Raw genomic sequence first — 19,762 nt, 5'->3', positions numbered from 1 at the left:
GCGTTGGAGACATTAAATTTCATACTTCTCTTTAAGATCTGGTCAACAAATGCATCTCAGTGCAGTAGGTTTTGTTGATGAACACAGATGTTACCTATCATTAACACTACCTGTCATCAGTACTGCTGCTGCTAATTATTAATTTTATTATTATGCTGTTATTTTTCAGCTTTATTGAGATATAACTGACATATTGTGTACATTTAAGATGTACAGTGTGATGATTTGATGTATGTATATATTATGAGATGGCTTCTGCAATAAGGTTAATGAACACATCCATTCACCTCACAGTTTCCTTTTTTTTATGGTGAGAAGTTTTCAGATCTACTCTCTTAGCAACTTTCAAGCATACAGAACAGCACTGTTAATGATAGTCACCATGCTGTATATTAGATCTGCAGAACCTACTCATATTGTAACTGGAAGTTTGTACTCTTTTACCAGTGGCTTCACCCATTTCCCCCAATGCCCTGCCCCTGGTAACCATCAGTCTACTCTGTGTTTCTGTGAGTTGGGTCTTTTTAGATTCCGCATACAGATGAGATCATCTGGTATTTGTCTTTCCCTATTTCCATTACCGTAGCTTTGTAACGTAGTTTGAAATCAAGGAGGGTGATGCCTCCAGTTCGTTCTTCTCTGTCAGGATTGCTTTGGCTATTTGGGATCTTTTGTTCCATTTGAATTTTAGGATTGTTTTTCTCTTCCTATGAAAAATGCCATTGGAATTTTGATAGGGATGACATTGAATCTGTAGATGGCTTTGGGTAGCGTGAACACTTTAATAATCTTAATTCTTCTGATTCGAGAACACAGAATGTCTTCCCATTTGTTTATGTCTTCTTTAATTTCTTTCATTAGTGTCTTACCGTTTTCAGTGTACACATATTTTACACCTATGTTCAGTATACTCCTAAGTATTTTATTATTTTGGTGCTGTTGTAAATAGGACTGTTTCATTTATTTCTTTTTCTGATAGTTTATTGTTAGTGTATAGAAATACAACTGATTTTTTGTATGTTGATTTTGTATCCTGCAGCTTTACTGAATTCATTTATTGATTCTAACAGTTTTTTGATGGAGTCTTTAGGGTTTTCTATATATAAGACCAGGTCATCATTTTACTTCTTCCTTTCTGATTTGGGTATCTTTTATTTCTTTTTCTTGCCTAATTTCTCTGGCTAGGACTTCCGGTTCTAGGCTGAATAGAAATTGTGAGAGTGGGCACCCCTGTCTTGTTCCTGATCTTAGAGGAAAAGCTTTCATCCTTTCACTGTTGAGTATGGTGTTACCTGTGGGCTTGTCATATATGGCCTTTATTATGCAGAGGTACATTCCTTCTGTACTCAATTTGTTGAGAGATTTTATCTTGAAAAGATGTAGAATTTTGTCAAATGACTTCTATGCATTATTGAAAACATATAATTTTTGCCTTTTATTCTATTAAAGTGATGCAATTGTTACTAGTGAGTAGCATTTAAATAATGTTAAACTACTTCATTTATACATAGTATTATGTATATGCATACAAGGACACAAAAGAAAGTGGTTTCCTTTATATTAAAAACTAGTTTTTAAAAACATGATTAGTACAAAGATTTTCTGCTTAAGATGCAGTTAATTTCCATTTTGAGGTAAATAAGGTTCTTCATTCTTTCAACATTCAAGTTAGTCAAGACTTCTTAAAAATTAAAAAAAAAAAGACTTCTTGATGAGAAAAATACTGTAACAAAGCAGGATGGTATTTGAGAAACACTTATGGAAAAAGGTCTTATTTTCCAGGTCTTAAAACATATGCTTTCAAATTTTAACTTTCAAACATAATTTTCATTATGATGCATTTTAATAGAGCATGACTTCATATTTGTAGAGCCTTTTTATGCTTATAAAACATGTCATTCTGCTTTATTCTGTAATGTTGTGTGGTCTTGTTGGCATTAAATAATTCTTAAAATTTCTTTGAAATATCATCTATGTTTTGTAAATTATTCTTCCTTCAGAACTAAAATCTTAGGTATTAAAAATACTTACTTATGTTCTGTTTCCACGGTCTTTGGAGATTAAAGTTTATGACCAATACTAAAATTTATCAGTTATAAAACTGATTTTAAAAATGAAACTTATGGCTAGACCTGGAGATCATCATTCTCGTGAAGTCAGCCAGGAAGAGAAAGAAAAATACCATATGATGTCACTCATATGTGGAGTCTAAAAAAAAAAAAAAGGGACACTGATGAACTCATCTACAAAACAGAAACAGACTTGCAGACATAGTAAACAATCTTATGGCTACTGGGGAAAGAGGGTGGGAAAGGATAAACTTGGAAATTTGAGATTCACAAATATTAGCCACTATATATAAAACTAGGTTAAAAAATATTTCTTCTGTATAGCACAGGGAACTATGTTTGACATCTTTTAATAACCTTTAATAAAAAAAATAAAAAGGAATATATGTATGTATATGTATAACTGGGACATTGTGCTGCACCCCAGGAATTGATACGTTGTAATTGACTGTACTTCAATTAAAAACATGAAACTTTATAAAAATTATAAAATCTAATGGCTCAGGTAAAATGTCCAATATAATTCACTTTTTGTTCCTATAAAAATAAAATAGTTTAATTGCATTATGCAATAAAGATTTGAAGAGCAGTGTTTTTTCATTTGTTTTGAGTTCAGCATTTTAGAAGAATAACATAAAAAGCTCCATTAAGTCAATACTCTTAGACCAAAACTACTCTACTATTATTTATCCATATTTCTTCAATGTTCATAGAGTAAAAATTCAACTTCTTAAGTGACGAGTAAGATGAAGTTGAAATATTTGGTTGTCAAGATGTTGAAAAATAATAAATCTGAGTGTTGATAACATAATGCGATGAAAACTTCTATTTTTGTCCAATTAAGGTATTTTGTACATAATTCCCCTAATGGCTACATCTTTGTTCCTGTAACTCTTGCAAACATTGTGAATGCATTCCCTGCATGATGAGGCTTTCATTCCGGAGACCAAGAATCCCAGGCCATCTTTGTAGTTTTACTCAATATTCCAGCAATGTAACATCAAGAGAAATGTATCTGTCATGACATCAACACATGTTTGATTTTCTATTTTAATTTCTCAAATGAAGGACACTGTAATAGTTGTTTCTACTTCTTGGAAGCAAGATGTTTAACATCTTTAGATAATACAGAGGTTCCCCAGAAGCATGCTTTTTGAACTATTAAGATGGTAGTGGTGCACAGCCCACCACAATATGTTCTTGTCCACCGAACAGTAGCGGGGACAGGTAAAGAGGTGCTAATGCCACCATGCGGTCGGTCTGTGCAGACTTTTGCTGCAGGATTACCCAGGGGTGACTCCAGCTATGGGTGTGGATGCTCACATGGAAAGTATTTCAGGGGAATCAGTCTGCTGTTGAGTGTGTGCTGAAAAGTACCCACACAGCCTGCCTGGAGACAGAGCTACATTTGCTTATGTGTGTCGTTGTGTATATGTGAGGGCTTCTCCATCTCCAGAGTCTTGATTAGCTGTTTCAAATATTTGTGGCGTTCTCTGAGACAGCCCACACATTTCCTTCACATGTAACAAGGACACTGATTATGATCTTCTCCAGCTCTTCGGTGCACTCATATCGCTAGGGATAGTGCAGTTCGTGGGAAAAATGGGCATGAAAGGGCCATGGATGTCTCTTGTACGTTACTCTGTCGGATTGTAGCCAAAACTGTTTTCAAACAATGGGGAGGAAACTGCAATTCTTAGTAAGAACAGAAATAACAAAAATTCTAAATGTCGTTTTATGGATTATAAAATATATTGTTAATAAATAGCTGACAAATATATAACTAATAGATAACTCACATTTAGAATTCTAGCCCCTTTTATGGTTGTCATAGAATGGAATAATGTGTGCAAATTGGTTTACACTTAGTATCTCAAGTGTTCAATAAATGTTAGCTTCTGTTTAGTGTTGTGATCGCATTTTACTGTCAGTAATAATATATTAGCAATAATAAAAATTGTTGGTGGTATTGTATCAGTCCTATATACAATCTAAATTGCGTCAGATATTCCTTGATTTCTAGATAATATATTTTAACTGCAATTTAATGATGTTGGAAGGATTTGGTTATGAATGCTTAATGTCGCTTTTTAAAAAATCCATTAATCATTGCTAATTTTTAGATTCAGAATCTCTATAGCGATCTGATCTCTCTGTGGTTTTCTATGATTCCAAGTGTTACTCTCTGATGTGTTGGGATTTCCATGTGCTTTTACATTTGAAAGCCACACAAGTGTGGAGGCTGAATTGGTGGTCATTGCTCTGGAGACTTTTGATAGCCCTGTTGCCCATCAGCATCCGTCTTCCTGAGATGCCCTCTGTCACTCTTACTTGTCTTTGGGTTAAAGGCGTCCTTCTCCCTTTTTTCCCCCTGAAGCATCTCTAATGCCAGAGGAGAGAAAATAAAATTCCCAGGAGATTGCTAGTATATTGAAACATTGGCAACTGCTTGACATTTCTTTCACATTGAGTGTTCAGTGGTCAGATTGTCCATTAATTTTACATCCCAGGCTATAACAATCCGGATTTATTTTTCCAAGAGATGTTGCAATTTATATACCACCAAGTGAAATGCATTCTCCTGGGCTTCTCTCCTTTCTCCTTCTCTCCCAGGACCTCTGTTTGAGGAGAATGTCTGAGCCTATTCTTTAGAAATGCCCCGTTATCATACTCCTTAAATACATAATACACACCAGTATCTTTAGGCGGCTTAACTGATCTGGACACTGATATATGCTGTGGGAAATGATACACAGGTCTCAGATGTTTTGAGGGAGGAGATGTGACATACGCTGGCTAGTTAGGAGGCGTTTGAGAGGGAGTGTAACAGAGTAGAGAGAGAAAAGCTAGTTGGTCAGGGGAAATCTCTGCACATTTAATGGGGTAAAGTCTGCACCGAAAAGGAATGCCAAGATGAGGGTTGTCAAAAATAACCTTCACCTTTACAGTTTTGCCTAGAATGAGTCTTTCCTGGTTCTGCCACCTTAATCAGGGGGACTCAAGGAGTTTAACCACAGAACAGAAAGATGACCTCTATGCCTCCTTCTATAGAAAACAACATTTTCACATCAGTTTGTCAAAGTAAACTCTTCTTAATTTAGTCTTTCATTTTTTCTGCTTCTGTTAGTTAATAGTTTAATTTCTCTTCCAGTTTTTTTTTTCCTGCCTGCGCCATGTCACCAGGACATGTTGTCCCCTGGTTATCAGGAGATGATGTCGTTCAGTCTCTGTGCACTGGCACAAACTGGCTTCTCCAACTGGCCGTTGTTTTCTAGAGAGACTGACTTCTATTTACCAGAACTGGCACAGGCTGGCATTTAGGCCTGGATGCCACCTCTTAGAACAGATGAGATGACATTCTGGCTGATTAATTAAACATGTTTCATAACCTGCTGCAGGAAAAGGGACGTGAGAACATCGTGCATTCGTAAGATCAAACTTGATATTTTTGCATGTGTTGCTGCTCTCTTGCAGTTAGGGAACATGCCAGTTTTGCTTCTGTTGTTTTAAAATGCTTGATGAAAATTTCATCACTAAAAGGGAGCACTTAAAAGTAATAATCTGAAAATGAGTGTGGGTATAACCTATTTCCTAATACAGTTTTTTTTTTAGGAGAATCTTTGCATTTGAAAAGCAGTAGCAATATCCACATCTCTGTAGAAACAGACTGTTGAAGGTGCATTTTAAACAAGTTAGTAAAATTTCTATTAAAATCCGCACAGCACCAAGATACTTATTTTAGTAATAGACTATGTTAATTGCTTTTCATATCATCTTATAGCCTAGTTTACTTGTGATTATTTAAGTCACAAACAGCTTTTCAACATATTTTCTTTAATCTTTAAAACTGTGAGGAAGGCAGAAGAATAGTTTCATCATTTTCACAGGTGAGCAAACGGCCCAGGGAGAAACTGCTGGAGCTAAAAGCAAAACTAAGATACTCTGACTTTTGCCCCTGCCAGCGTATCTTGGTGCAATCTTAACCTTCCTGACTTTCTAGATCCCATCTCTAAATTCTGTCAGACTGTGCCACCTGGGCAATGATTGTCTTTTTATCTGTGTTGTTTCCATAGGTAACAGTGACTCGGAGGCTTTAATGTGCTTTGTAGAGAGAGCACAGTTTGCCTTGAAGAGATGCCACTTCTTGTAGTGGTTAAGACGACAGAGTCTGGAGCCAGCTGCTGCACTTTGTTTAAACCCCAGCTCTACCACTTAGCAGCTGTGTGACTCTTGGAAAGGGGGTCACTAGACTTCAGTTTTTTCACTGTAAACTTAAAATAAGAAAAGTGCCACTTTCATGGGAGGTTGTGATAACTGAATAATGAACATATGTAAAGCATGAAGAAGAATGCCCACAGAGAGCAAGCACTTTATATGCTGTATTATTATTACTTAAGAATTGCATTTTTCAAAGTGGACATGACTTCATTTTTCAACGTCCAGAGGGGATTCAGTATGTTTATACTGTTCAGAACGGACTCCCTACTGCTGGTGTAGTAAATATTTTTCCCTTGGAAAGTCCACCTCTATCTGAAAGAGTGTTCGTTCATTCTCTAGTCTCTGGTCTTAGTCTAAATTATAAATGTGGTGTGTGAAATAGGGCAGTGAACCAAGAGGCAGAAGACCTGGACTTTAATCCCAGCTCAGTCATAACCAGCTGGGACCTTGGGTCACTCCCTTCACCTCATCATGCTCAGCTCCTTTCTCCTTATGAGGAGGCTCGACTGTGCGACTTCCAAGTCTGCTTCTAAACCCCCAATCCATGGTTGAGGTAAATGGGGGTAAGTTCACCTTAACAAAAATACCAAGCAAAGCCCTACTTATTCACCTACCCCATATAGTTAAAGGCTGTTATTAGAAGGGTTTAGCATCATGATGTATGATAGAATTGGCAAGTGCCTCTACAGATTTTAAGGAATGAAATATTCAAAGGCATTTTTTAAGTACAAGATTCCTCATACACTCTAAGGTAAAAGCATCCATCAAATTAAAGAGATAAAACATTGTATCACAAACTTATGATTACCTGGGAGGAAGGGAATAGGGAGGGATAAATTGGGAGTTTGGGATTTGCAGATACGAACTACTATGCACAGAAGAGATAAACAACAAGGTACTACTGTATAGCACAGGGAGCTATATTCAGTGGCTCGTAGTAACCTGTAATGAAAAAGAATATAAAAAAATATATATATATATATAACTGAATCACTATGTTGTACACTGGAAATTAATACAACATTGTAAATCAGCTATACTTCCATTTTAAAAAGGGGGAGAAAAACAGTGCATCACGACGTATCTCACATGAAATAGGTGACTTATGCCTTCTCGGAGTCTCTGCTTTGTAAAGGAACTCCCTAGCCCTGAATGTAACCTCCAGTTTCAAGGTCACGCTCTCCGGCATTGTCGTGAGAATGGAGAGGAGAGAGGCGGAACTGCTTCCTCTTTTGTCTGTACACAACAGGAACACGTGCTGGCTTCCCTGCACTGACTCCTTCAGGCCCCTGGACCAGCGTCAGAACACACGCTCAATTATTATAACAATGAACTAAAAAAGAAGAAAAATAATGGGGAAAGCCCTTTCTCAGGCACTGATGTAGCTGACAGCTGATAGTTCCCTGTGATCCTCATTTGCTTTCTGTTTTGATTGGCACGCTGGGTCTCTGGAGCCTCTTTCTCCATTAGCCAGATGGGAACATTGTCCTCGGGGTGATGGAGAAGACAGAAGGAATGTGGGTAACTAGTACCTTATCAAAAGGCAGACTGCAGGGATAATCCAATATGTGAAAAACCAGCTCACCAAGTATAAGGGCATATGACTTACCTTACAGAAGGTATTTTGCTTTGTAAGCTCTTGTACACTGCTGGGGCTGATTTAATTTTCAGTTCACTTAGGGAGAGTGTCTTCCCTTGTTTTCTTCCAAGCCTAGGACTGCTGGGTTGGGTGGGACAGGAACATGCAGTGTAGCAGGTCTCAGACCCTGGTGATGGAAGGGCCTGACAAGGACAGCACATTCAGAGGAGGGTCCCCAGAGGCTTTCCCTACCATAGGGGTCTCCGGGGGCTGCTGGCAACCACAGAACTCACTGGGTATGCTCAGGTTGAGGTCTTTGACTTAAAGAGCAAAGATCCTCAATAATGTGAGAAAAGGACGTTGGCCTAAACCCTGGAAAAGTGGGCTCTCCAGCCTGGGTCTGTTTCCTCACTGAGCAGGAGCACAAGTGATACAGAGAGATGACATCAGGATATGCCTGGCCCATAACTTTCTTCTTTGGTGTCTCTTTCTGCCTGTTTGCAGGGCCAAGGAGATCTGTTGAAGAATGCCAAGAATGAAGCTCTAGAAAACATGAAGCAGATCCAGCTGGCGTGCTTGTCATGTGGACTTAGTAAAGCCCCCAGCAGCAGTGCCGAGGCCAAGAGCAAGCGCAGCCTGGAAGCCATAGAGGAGAAAGAGGGTGGCGAGGACAGTGGGAAGCTGTGACCCCGCGCAGCACCCACACCGTCACCCTTCCTTCCTGTCAAGGACTCTGGGTTTTCTTTCTTTATGCTTTTTAAGAAGTTCACCAAAAGACGCCCTCTATGGGGTGTTAGACATAAACAGATACTTTCACAATGTCAGTATTTTAATGTAGTTAATTTATCTAAGTTAAAACCTTCAGTAGCAGTGTTTTAAAATTCTGAGATATGTGTACATACTCACGTATGGAAGTGGGTGGAAGTGTGTGTATGTGTGTGTGTGTGAGAGAGAGGGAGTGAGACAGAGACAGAGAGATGGAGAGACATAGAGTGATAGACAGAGGAAGAGAGAGTGAAAGTGATTGAGAGAGATGGAGAGAGACAGAGAGAGAGTTCTTGTTAAAATCTATTCTGTGTTGCATTATTCATTTAGTAAATTATTACTTTACCATTTTGGGACAAAATTGTTAATCTGAAATTCTAAAGAGCACTTACTATAACTTGTTGCTGTGTTTAACTTTACTTCTGTTTGTCATTTAATTTAGAAATCTTAACATGGCTTATTATTGAAGGAAACCAAATTTACCAACGCATAGATGTTTTAATAGATTAAATACAGATTAGACAAATTCCTAAGAATCACAGTAGAAATAAAAGTGAATGAAAGAGAAACAAATGATCAGAATTTCTGGGGAGATCAGCAAAGTCATATCTTCAGTTAGTGAACTCTTAAAAGTACTTAATAAATAAAATCAATTTTTAGAAAGTTTTCTGTAGTTGTTTACTAAACAGATATGATTTCAGTGGAAAAGCTAATCATAGTTGAATTTACACGCACCCATGTGGTACTCTGAAACACACAGAGAACTCTGTTATAATTAAGATTTTGATGTGACAATAATATTCAGTTATGAAATTTCAAGGTTGAGATTTGTAAGAAGGTCTTATTCTTCCAAACTGGGAATCTAACATTTATAACAGACATAGGCAACTAGAGGGTTTTGGCTTTCATTGCATTTTATTTAGAGTACTACATTTAAATTTAAAAACATTGTCCAACCAATATCATATTATTCACCGTGAGCTGATATAAATTCTGTGGGTCAGGTAACATCTTTGTGATGATTTAAGAAGTGACTGATGCAAAATATCTATGGTATCAATTTAACACATGCAGAAAAAAACATATACCTAAAAGAAGCAAATGGCTAATTAGGGTACCTTTATAATCGCATCCAGATCACTTTTACCCTAATATCTTCATAAAGTACTTGAGTGTAATATGTTTGTTACCTCCAGCAGAACTAAATGTTCTATTGTTATGAAAATATATTTATTTAAAACATTGCTTTTATTTTGAAAAGCTTCTTAATTAATTTGATTAACAAATATGCTAATTTGGGGGAACCGAGGGAAGATCATTGTTGAAATTTTGGAAATATAAACATCTTCTATAGCTACTGTGTTAAGTTATTTCTGACTTCTTAACACTATTATGTTCATGTTGCACATTACTGAAAGAGTAAAGATATGAAACAACACTTTTATTTTTCTCTTTTATTGTGAATTAATTGATAAAGGAATGATCATGAAAATGAGTTATGATATCAAAAATATCTTACAGGGGGTGATATATCCATGGACCAGATAAGATGATATTTCTCCTTGAGTCTAAAACTGGCCGCTTGGAAAGGTAGATGAGCTCATTTTAAGGTAGGTTTCCAGTGCTACTACAATAGCCTGAGAAAATGTCTTCACCCTCCAGTATATTTAACCTGCATGGTAGAAGGAATGTAGGAATCTAAGCCCCGTATGATGGAAAAGAGGTGACACACACCGAAACAAAACCCTCCTTACATCAGCCAGTTGGCTGGTTTCGCCTGTGGACCTCTTCACCTCCCTGCATTCCATTTGGAGAAATCCATACCTTTCCTGGGGAGCAGAGAGGTGGGGAGACAAGATAAAGGGTGACAAACCCTCAAAGAATATTTATTCATTTCTTTACTCTAGGGTCAAATCCTTTCCTTGAGAGTGGCTTCCCTAATTTATTCCATTTGTCCTGGGGCTCCATGCACACTTAGGATCTACCCAGTTATTTTTTTTTTTTTACCCAGTTATTCTTGAGAACATAATATGATTCCACCTCATCTAATGCTACTTCTGGTGTCAGCCACTTTCTGCTCCATTGCATTGGGTATCCTTGCTAGACAGGGAGCGAGGTGTGGGGTGGAGAAGCTTTAGATTCTGAGAGTGGAGAAGCTTCAAAGGAAGATGTCCCTATGACAGTTTTGCCTCTGGATGGAATAGCAAAATTAAACAAACCAACCTTTTTACATTATTACATTCTACAAGTGTCTGTCTTCTTTCCAGACTTAAACCATGGTAGAAAAAGCCCCCTTCTCTCCTCTTAGCTTTTGGTTATGCTAGAAAGTTTACGTGGTATATATTAATTCTGTTTTTATTTATTAATTTTTACATTACCCAGGGGATGTGAGATGGAGCTGGTAGGTTTTATCACTGACATTTTATAGGTGAGAAAGCCCAAGGTCACTGATATAGTAAATAAAAGAACTGACTTTGAATTCTGGTTTGTCTGATTTTATGCACAAGAGTATTCAGTGATTTTGATTTTTAATTTAATTCTCAAAAATGTAAACTCAACTATTAACTTTTTTCTTTATAACCGCAAATAAAAAGAACTTCATCCTATTTTCTTATAATAAAATATTAATGATCAATATAAAATGGCAAAAATAGAAAAATATATAAAAAAAATAAAAATCACCCAGTTTTACATTTAGATTTATACCCCTTCAGACATTGTTTAGCATTTATACATGTACATAAATATGCTTTCATTTTTAATAAAAAATGAGATCATATTATATAAACTTTTTTGTAACAGGCTTTTTACAACAATAAAAGCACTACATCCTAGAAATCTTTCTTTGTCAGTAACGAACATGTACATTGGAGCTCTCAGCCTTTGGAATCTAGACCATAAATGACATATTTTATTTGGTCACTGAATCAAGGCTCTGGAAGACTTGTCCAATTTAATTTCCTACCAGGAGTTTATGAAAGTGCTCAAATCTTGGCTAATACTAAGTTTAATTTTTCTTATTTTCATCTTTGTCAATCTAGGTTAAATATCTTATTTCTCTTTTTCTTTGTTCTCTAGTGAGATTGAACACATATTAGTATATTCTTTGACTATAATAATCTCATAGAGATTGTCTTTGTTTTTGATCACTTTTGGGTGGGGTGGTAAATTTTTATTTTTTTATTATTTATTTTTAAGAGGAATTTACTTAATAAGAATCTTAACCCTGTGTTTGTCATGTGTGTTGCTACTGTCTTTTGATGTATAGATCCCTAATTTAATCCAATTTATGATTTTTTTTCCTTTATGGTTAGTGTGAAGACATCTTTGCCCCTATGTCCATGAAAATATTCTCCTATATTACCTGTCAGTAGTTTTCTTGGTTTACTTTTCACTTCAAATCTGCAATCCCCTAAAATTGATTTTTGTGTATAGTGTAAGATAGAGGTCCAATTTCATTTCTCCCCAACATGGATAATCAGTTGACTGGGCCATTTATTGTGAAGACTGTCCTTTGTCCACAACTCTGTAATGACACTCTTGTAAAAAATGAAGCACTCATACATCTGTGTGTCTATATCTGGAATCTCTATTTGATTCCATTGGTCTATGTCTGTTCAGGCAACATTACCATACTGTCTAAATTACTATAGCTTTATAACATTTTGATATCAGAGAGTGTAGGCTCCACTTTTCTTCTTTGACTTTTTTTTTGGTTATTTTTGGCTCTTTGCATTTCCATATAAATTGTAGAATCAACTTGTCAATTTCTATCAGGCACCTGCTGGAATTCTGGTTGGTATCACACTGAATGTATGTATCATTTTGAGGAGTTCTGACATATTTACATTACTGATATGCCAATCTATTCACATGGTGTATTTTTCCATTTTAAGGTCTTATTTAATTTTTTTAATACAATTCTAGAGATTTTTGTGTAAACGTTTTGCACATCTTTCATTATATTTATTCCTAGGTATTTGATGTTTCTTATGCTGTCAGAAATAGTAACACTTTAAATTTTAAATTTCAAAATTGCTTATTTTGTGGTATATAGAAAATGCAGTTGACTGTTTTCTGATGGCCGTGTATAAAATGAACTTGCTAAACTCATTTGTTAATTTTAATTACCTATGTATTATCTTGGATTTTATGGGTATACAGTCATGTCATCTGCAAATAATAACAGTTTCAGTTTTTCTTTCTGATCCTTATACATTTTATTTATGTTTTATTATTTAGTCCTCAAAACAATCTTAGAGATTAATATCATTATTATCCCCACTCCAAAGGGAAACTGAGGCTTAAAGATTATTTAGTTGTCTATTGCTGCAAAACTCATCACCCCAAAGCCTATTGGGTTAAAAAATCACGAACATTTATTTTGTTCACAAATCTGCAGTTTAGGTAGGATTCAACAGGGGTACCCACCTCTCCTCCACGCAGTGTCGGTGGGGATGATTTGAAGGCTAGGGGCTGGAATCATTTGAAGCCTTTTTCCTGCCTGTGGCTGGTTATGGATATTGACTGTTGGCTGAGACTTTAACTGGATGATCTACACGTAGCCTCTGCATGGGGCCTGGGCTTCCTCATAGCACAATGCCTGGATCCCAAAAGCGAGTGTCCCTTAAGAGAGTGAGGCATGGCGAAGCTGCATCACTTTTTGTAACTTATAAGGCACACAGTGCCATTTCCACTACATCACATCATTGAAGCAGCCACAAAGGCATACACAGTATTAAGGATGGGTGGGACAGAGTTCTACTTTTGTTGAGGTGTGGTAAGTCTCCAAAAGGGCATGTGAAACCAGAAATGTTACTCTTGCCATTTTCAGAAATTTTAATTTTCCACAGAGAATTTAAGTAATTTTCCCAAGGTCAAACGATAATAGTGAAGCAAGATTTCTTTTTTTCATAGAAATCATTTCTTCTTACATTTTATTGAGTATAAAAGAGATGCTATCTCAAATTTTCTTAAAAAGTTGTAAGTATGACCTTCCATGACTCTTGTGTTATGGTCATGTTCCTTTATGCTGTAGGATTTTTTTTATTATAGTTTTTCATGTTACAAAATATTTTTATAAATTCATATGGATTGTATCTTGTGATTGGCTCTTGTAATATTTTATCCCCCAATTTTTTTCCTCAAAAATGACATAAGTTTATTCTTGCTAGATTTGCTCACTTTCAGCTTGGATGTTGTTAAAACCTTAAAATTTAAGTGAAGAACTAAATCTTTGATCTTAAGCCACAAGATCTGGTGTTATTTTGTGATCTAGTTATGTTAGGGGTAAGCACTCAAGACTTAGCAAAGCCTCAAGTGTTCTAATTCCTAATAAAAAGACAGCCTCATGGTAATAAAAGGGAAAGGTTTTACATGGTTTATTAATTTTATCCCAAATGGTGTGGTGTTTTGTTTTGCAACTTTCTTACATTTTGTGATAGGTTCTATAACCTCATTCATCTGTTGAGGAAACCTGGACATATTTCTTTGTCTGGGGGTCTCTACAAGTAACCGTTACTGGCTTTCAATTTGGTGACTTTTAATTCCAATGCTATTTTTAGTAGTATCTTGTCAACAAGGTAAAGGAAACCAGAATAGAAAGTCATCCAAAATATGTTGAGGTCATATTTAAGCTTAAGCCCAAAAAAGTTCCAAAGATGCGATGCTGGGAATTTCTTTCTTCACATGTTTACATCATGGTGACCATGTTCCTGGCAGCCTGGTGGCTTTAGGTGTAAATGGACTTCTAGCTCTAAATTTCTCCTAAATTCTTTAAATTTCCCCAGGCCCTAATTGAAATATATATTGGAATATGTTGGACTATATATGTGCATGTTAGAATATATATATATATGAATGCATATTTTATGTACATTTTGTTTGTTTGGAGATTGGTGGATTTGATGTTGCTTGTACTGACTCTTGTGTCTGCCTTTGTCTATTTCCAAATACGCCATATAAATATTATCCTTTCCTCTGTACAACCTCTTTATAAAATATAATGCATAAATGTTTAGATTTTAGGATTAGTAAAACAAAAAAACATACAACAGCTCCTGGCACACTGCTTAATAGTCCTTTTTATCTATTATTTATGTAACCACAGATTTCAGCATTTCTCAAAAAGGAATTCACAACTGCTTTATGATTAAAACAAACCATTGACATAGGAAAGGAGAACAGAAGCTTTTATAAGAATATTTGATAGCAATTCTTATCTCTGAAGAAAGCAATGAGACACGGCTGAATGGCAAAAAATGCTATTCAAGTAAAATCTCAAGGGCAGTGTTGCTGTTCCATGATTAGAAGTTCGCTCAGTAGCTGATATTAATGTCCTGTATTCTTAAAGTTCTCTTTATCTGCTTTGCTTCAAAGACACAGCTACCGCTAGTCAGCGCATACGGCATCAGTATCTTGACCTTGCAAGCTGGAGAGTCCAGATTTTAGATTTCCTGCACAGTGTCGTTCATCAGTATATCCATACCTGGGTCACCAAGAGTTCTGATTTTCCTTCCTAAAATACAGTCCTGCCAGGCACATGGGGCTGGGAGAGTATAGAAACCCCAGCACTTTGGTGCGAAGGCCTGGCTGATATACTGGACTTGCAATATTCTAACCTCCTTGTCGCCATATTTAGGTCGAGTTTTGGGGCATAGCACTTTTATTCCTTTCAGTAGAGCAACAGGGGAACATGTGGGAAAGGATGGAGGTTTATAATTACGGCCCCGCATTCTGAATTTCTTCTGTCTCCTTTCACGGCAGTCTTCCTGCTGCTTCCCCACCGCACTCAGGATGTTTTTCTATGTTTCCACGATCTGCTCACTGATTGCCTCCTGAGCTCAAATTTTCAATTTTAAGCAAGAAAAATACCAAGATTTCTGGAAAAAAAATTGTTAAATCTTCCTCAGAGGACATCACATAGAGATAAATCAGTGAATACTCTGAGTTTGCTGCTCCTCCAATCAAATCCACTTTTATCCTTGTACAATCTCCATTTGATTTTTGACTCCTGTGTACCATTCCCACTTCTAACTGGTTAATTCTCTGCTCGCTCAGAGGAGAGGTGTGCCTGAGCCTGTTCTAATGGGCCACGTGTTCCACAGCAGACCACCCTCCATGGTGAAAACAAAGGGTTTTTTTCACTGAATCTGAGGATTTCAGCACTCATCGAATTAGGAGGTTTTCTTTTTCTTTTTCGGTTTAAATATCACAATGGATTTCTTTATCAATTAATTTCTCATGCCGTCAGTTCAGTTTAGTTGTGAAGTGGAATTGAACATGACAATTTAAGGAATTAGGATTTTGCTATTCAAAAAAAATCAAATTGTAAGAGAATATGCTTCAAAAATTGGTTTTTATATTTGTTCATTTGTTAACTGTGTCAGATTTTACCCCTCCTTCTTTTTTTTGGCAGAGAACATTTCAACATCTCTGAGATTTGAAATACGTTTCTGAGTAAAAAAAATTTGTTCATTAATTCTTTTCTTCTTGAACAGTTTCTAAATAGTCATGAAAACTATATTCCACAGAGAGACTAAAGCTCTATGGATTATGAGCTCATTTTCCAGTCGGTGGTGAATAGATTGTATTCTTTCCTCAGGTATGTGCAAGGAATCATAATATGGCAATGCCTCTTTGTTGCAGCTTACAAAATAATGCTTTATTTCCTTTTATAGTCATAAACATGCCTGCAGTATTCCCTGCCATTATAACTACAAGAGATTTAAAATCAGATTATCATGTAAGAGGTATTGACTACCCAACCCCCCACACCCCTCACCACCCGTCCTTCCCCTAGTCTTTTTCTCTCCCACATCACCATTGCCCCAGGAGCTTAGGCCAGAATCCCAGAGGGCCATGTCCATTCCACTCCACCCAGATGACGACAAAATGTTCGTGAAACAGAAATGGTGTTGCTACAGTCATATCTACAGGTCCTGTGATCATATGAGTGGCAAAAGCTTAGTATTGCTTGTCTTCGGGTAGAGTTAGAGATGTGAAAATGAGAAGTCTGGTTACCCCATACGTTACACTTCAGGATGTAATGGTATTAAAATTCAGGAGGTCTGTTGTCATTTTCTCTCATTTTATTTTCTTTGCAGTTTTTGTACCTGCAGACATAACACATTTCAGAGCGCAATCTTGTAATGCCTGGGCCACGTATGGACTATTTATATATACCTCATTTAAGCTTTCCCTTCCCCAGTTTCCTCGGCAATTGTATGAACATGGGGTTGATGTCTGAAAAGCATCCTTTCCACTTGGCTCATGTGGTCCCAGGAAATGTCATAGAATCTTTAGATTCGTTCCCCATGGCAACAGGCAACTCTATCACCAAGAACACTGCTAGCTTTCCTCTCTGAGAAGGTTTGTTCTATATTTGAGATTCAAAGCTATCTTCTTTATTACTATTTATTTTTGGATGCATTGTGAGACACTGTGACTACAGAAATGACTTATTTGTTACACACACTTGATATGGGAAGACAATCAATGTCTTTTCACTAGGGAAGCAAAATATGGGTTATGTTAAATGGCTATGCAAGTGCTGTGGAATGGGAAGTTTTTGTGTGGCTGGGCTGAGAAGCAAAAGGAATATGGATAGAGAGAAAACAACAAACTAGGCCCTACTGACTGGAATATAAACACATATACACAAACTACACGTGTGTGCTCACACACATCAAAAACAAAATAGAGTAGACTCTGCAGTATGATGAATAGCTCCCCTGCCTACTTAGAGTGGAAAGGTTTATTTCCAGCCATCTTCACTGTGAAATTCATCATGGAGATGAAGGTCATAATCAGTGGTGTCTTTTCTACTGAGTGTCTGTGTTATTAGGGATATTAGCAAGGGTCACTGTTTGGGGCATGGTGATTTTTCTGTGTCTGGACTCTCATTATTTTATCACAGTTTCCATGATGTGACATGAGGGAAGAAATTATTGGCAACATTACAAGATTCAATCTATTAAGATTCCATTTCATGTCTTATGAAATGGAAACAAATATGAAAGGCTGCATAAAGGAAAGCCTTGTTTAAAGAAAATAAAACCAACTAACCAAAAAAAAAAAAAAAACACCCCACAATGCCTCTTCCTCCTAAGGCTAGTCTACGGTGGGAATCACATTAAAAAAAAAAATCCAGGTGATTTCAGTGTGTGACTAAGACTGGTTGGTTAATCACCTTAGAGATTATCAGCATTTTGCTTAATAAAGAAGTGTTTCACTGTGCATGTGTAAGAAGACTTGCCTTTCAGCTTGTGCAAGTCGGTTCAATAGGAATTTACTGGGTATTTGGTTTTTGCAGGCATTGAGTGAGTTTTGGGGGTCATAAAGAACAGGCTGTGGACCCTGATTGGAGGTATTGACCACCTGGAGTTTGAAGTAATTCTGTCTCTGCAAAGGAGCTGAAAAGGCTTATGGGAATGCCAGTTTACTGGTCAGCAGGTGACAAGGGTTTTGAGTAAAAAGAAATAATACAGAAAGGAAACAAGCAAAGACTTTGACCAGGCAAAGAGACCCCCATTGAAGATCTGAGCTTCACAGCTGCAAGAGGTTCCTTCCACAAAGGATGGATCTGGACCACATGGAGAAGTGATGTCCCTTGCTCTTTGGAATGTAACAGAGAGTCACAGGTGTTTGTGGGTGGGAAGGAATCTGTCACTATGCTCCATACAGACAGGTGTTTGCTGGGAGGTAATGGAGGAGAAATTGCCTTGGCTAATTGGAAACACTGTCTGCCACAGGACTGAAAGTCCACTGAGACTTCTAAACTCAACAGGCATAATTTCACCAGTCGGCAACAAAGGTTAGGTAACTAACTGAAGTAAAGTTTCAGAGGGAGCTCAAGCAGCTTCTCAGTGGTCTTGTTGAGCTAAGATATGACCCATTTTTTTCTGAGTCAAGTGATGGAAAATTTTGCTTTTAAATGTTTTTAGAAAGAAAAAATAACAAATGCCACTTCTTTCAGAAAACACTTGTTTAGCTGTTTAGAAGTCAAGCAAAAACATTGTTTCTGTATATCTCTGATATTCTCATCAATCTCAAGTCACTGGCAGTTAAGAAAATACCCAGTCTATCCACGTCTATCATAGTTCCCACAGATGTTTCTCATCACCCTCCCAGCCCCTGCATCTCTCTTTCCTTGGACTATATACCCTGTGGCTCTCCCTGCACCTATGGATTTGTACATGGGTTTCACTTGCCTACAGTAGCGTCCTGTTTTAAGATCTCTGTTAGAGACCAAGACCAAACCAAATGAAGCAGCTTAAGATAATGATGTTGGTTCAAGAATTCAGGTTTTTCCATTGATGTATTTAGTTACCATATCCAGATTCAGATTTGGTGGTGATTCTGTTTTCTTCCTAATTAAAATAAATTCAGGAAAAGTGCCATTGAAAGGATGTGACCCAATTCATTTTGGAAGTTTTCTGTTGAAGAACCTCTGAAGTCTTCCTAAATGTTGAATATGCAAGGCAGGGGTTCTTTGATCAGTATCTTGTTTCTTTGTGTTCTAGTCCATGGGAATGCCTGTAGATGGCAGAGTGTTTCTCCAGGCTTCCTCGGCTTGTGGATACAAATGCAGCTCACATTGAGCAGAGGAATATCTTTCTGTCTCTTTCCCTCTCAGCTAACATACGCACTCACTTATTTCTAGAAGTCCACAGGGAACGTCACACATGCTCACAAACATCTGTCTCACAGTCTCCCATTCTGACCCTTCTCCAAGAATTTGTCCTTTAGGGGCACCATGTGCAGCAAACAACAGCATTTTCACAGTGCTGCATACAGCAGTGGTTCTGTCAGCTTGGTCTGAACTGCCTTCTGGAAACCAAACTTAGTTTGAGTGATAGAGGCTATAATATAAATTCATATTTCCTCATCTAAAAGTATTTTGGCTAATTTAAGAAATAAGTGTGATATGTTTTAAGGTTCTAGGTGCATGTGTGAATTTCCTAACCTCAGTAATTCATTCACATTTATAATATTATTAAAACAAAAACTTATTTGCCTTCTTTAAACTTAAATAAGAAGAATAAGTCCAAGCTTGTCGATGTTAATATCTGAAACCAGGTTGAGTTTTGCATCAGGAGGAAAGTAGGATAGCTAAAAATCAAGGTATCGA

At 37.0% G+C, this 19,762-nt stretch overlaps 1 protein-coding gene across 5 annotated transcripts in view; it reads left to right on the top strand.

The window, feature by feature from the left end:
* PLCL1 (phospholipase C like 1 (inactive)) overlaps window positions 1-10,075 on the top strand; it is a 304,833-nt gene extending 294,758 nt beyond the window's left edge. For all 5 annotated transcript variants that reach the window (XM_072961537.1, XM_072961535.1, XM_072961536.1 and 2 more), the window contains one exon: window positions 8,371-10,075. In XM_072961537.1, coding sequence (XP_072817638.1) covers window positions 8,371-8,553 — 183 coding nt within the window. In that variant the 3' untranslated portion in view covers window positions 8,554-10,075. The remainder of the gene's footprint in view (window positions 1-8,370) is intronic.
* Window positions 10,076-19,762: the final 9,687 nt, after the last annotated feature.

Source organism: Vicugna pacos, chromosome 5 (genome assembly GCF_048564905.1).
Source record: "Vicugna pacos chromosome 5, VicPac4, whole genome shotgun sequence".
Classification (NCBI taxonomy): Eukaryota; Metazoa; Chordata; class Mammalia; order Artiodactyla; family Camelidae; genus Vicugna; species Vicugna pacos.
The sequence above is the reverse complement of the archived record's forward strand: the minus strand, read 5'-3'. Positions and strand labels throughout refer to the sequence as shown.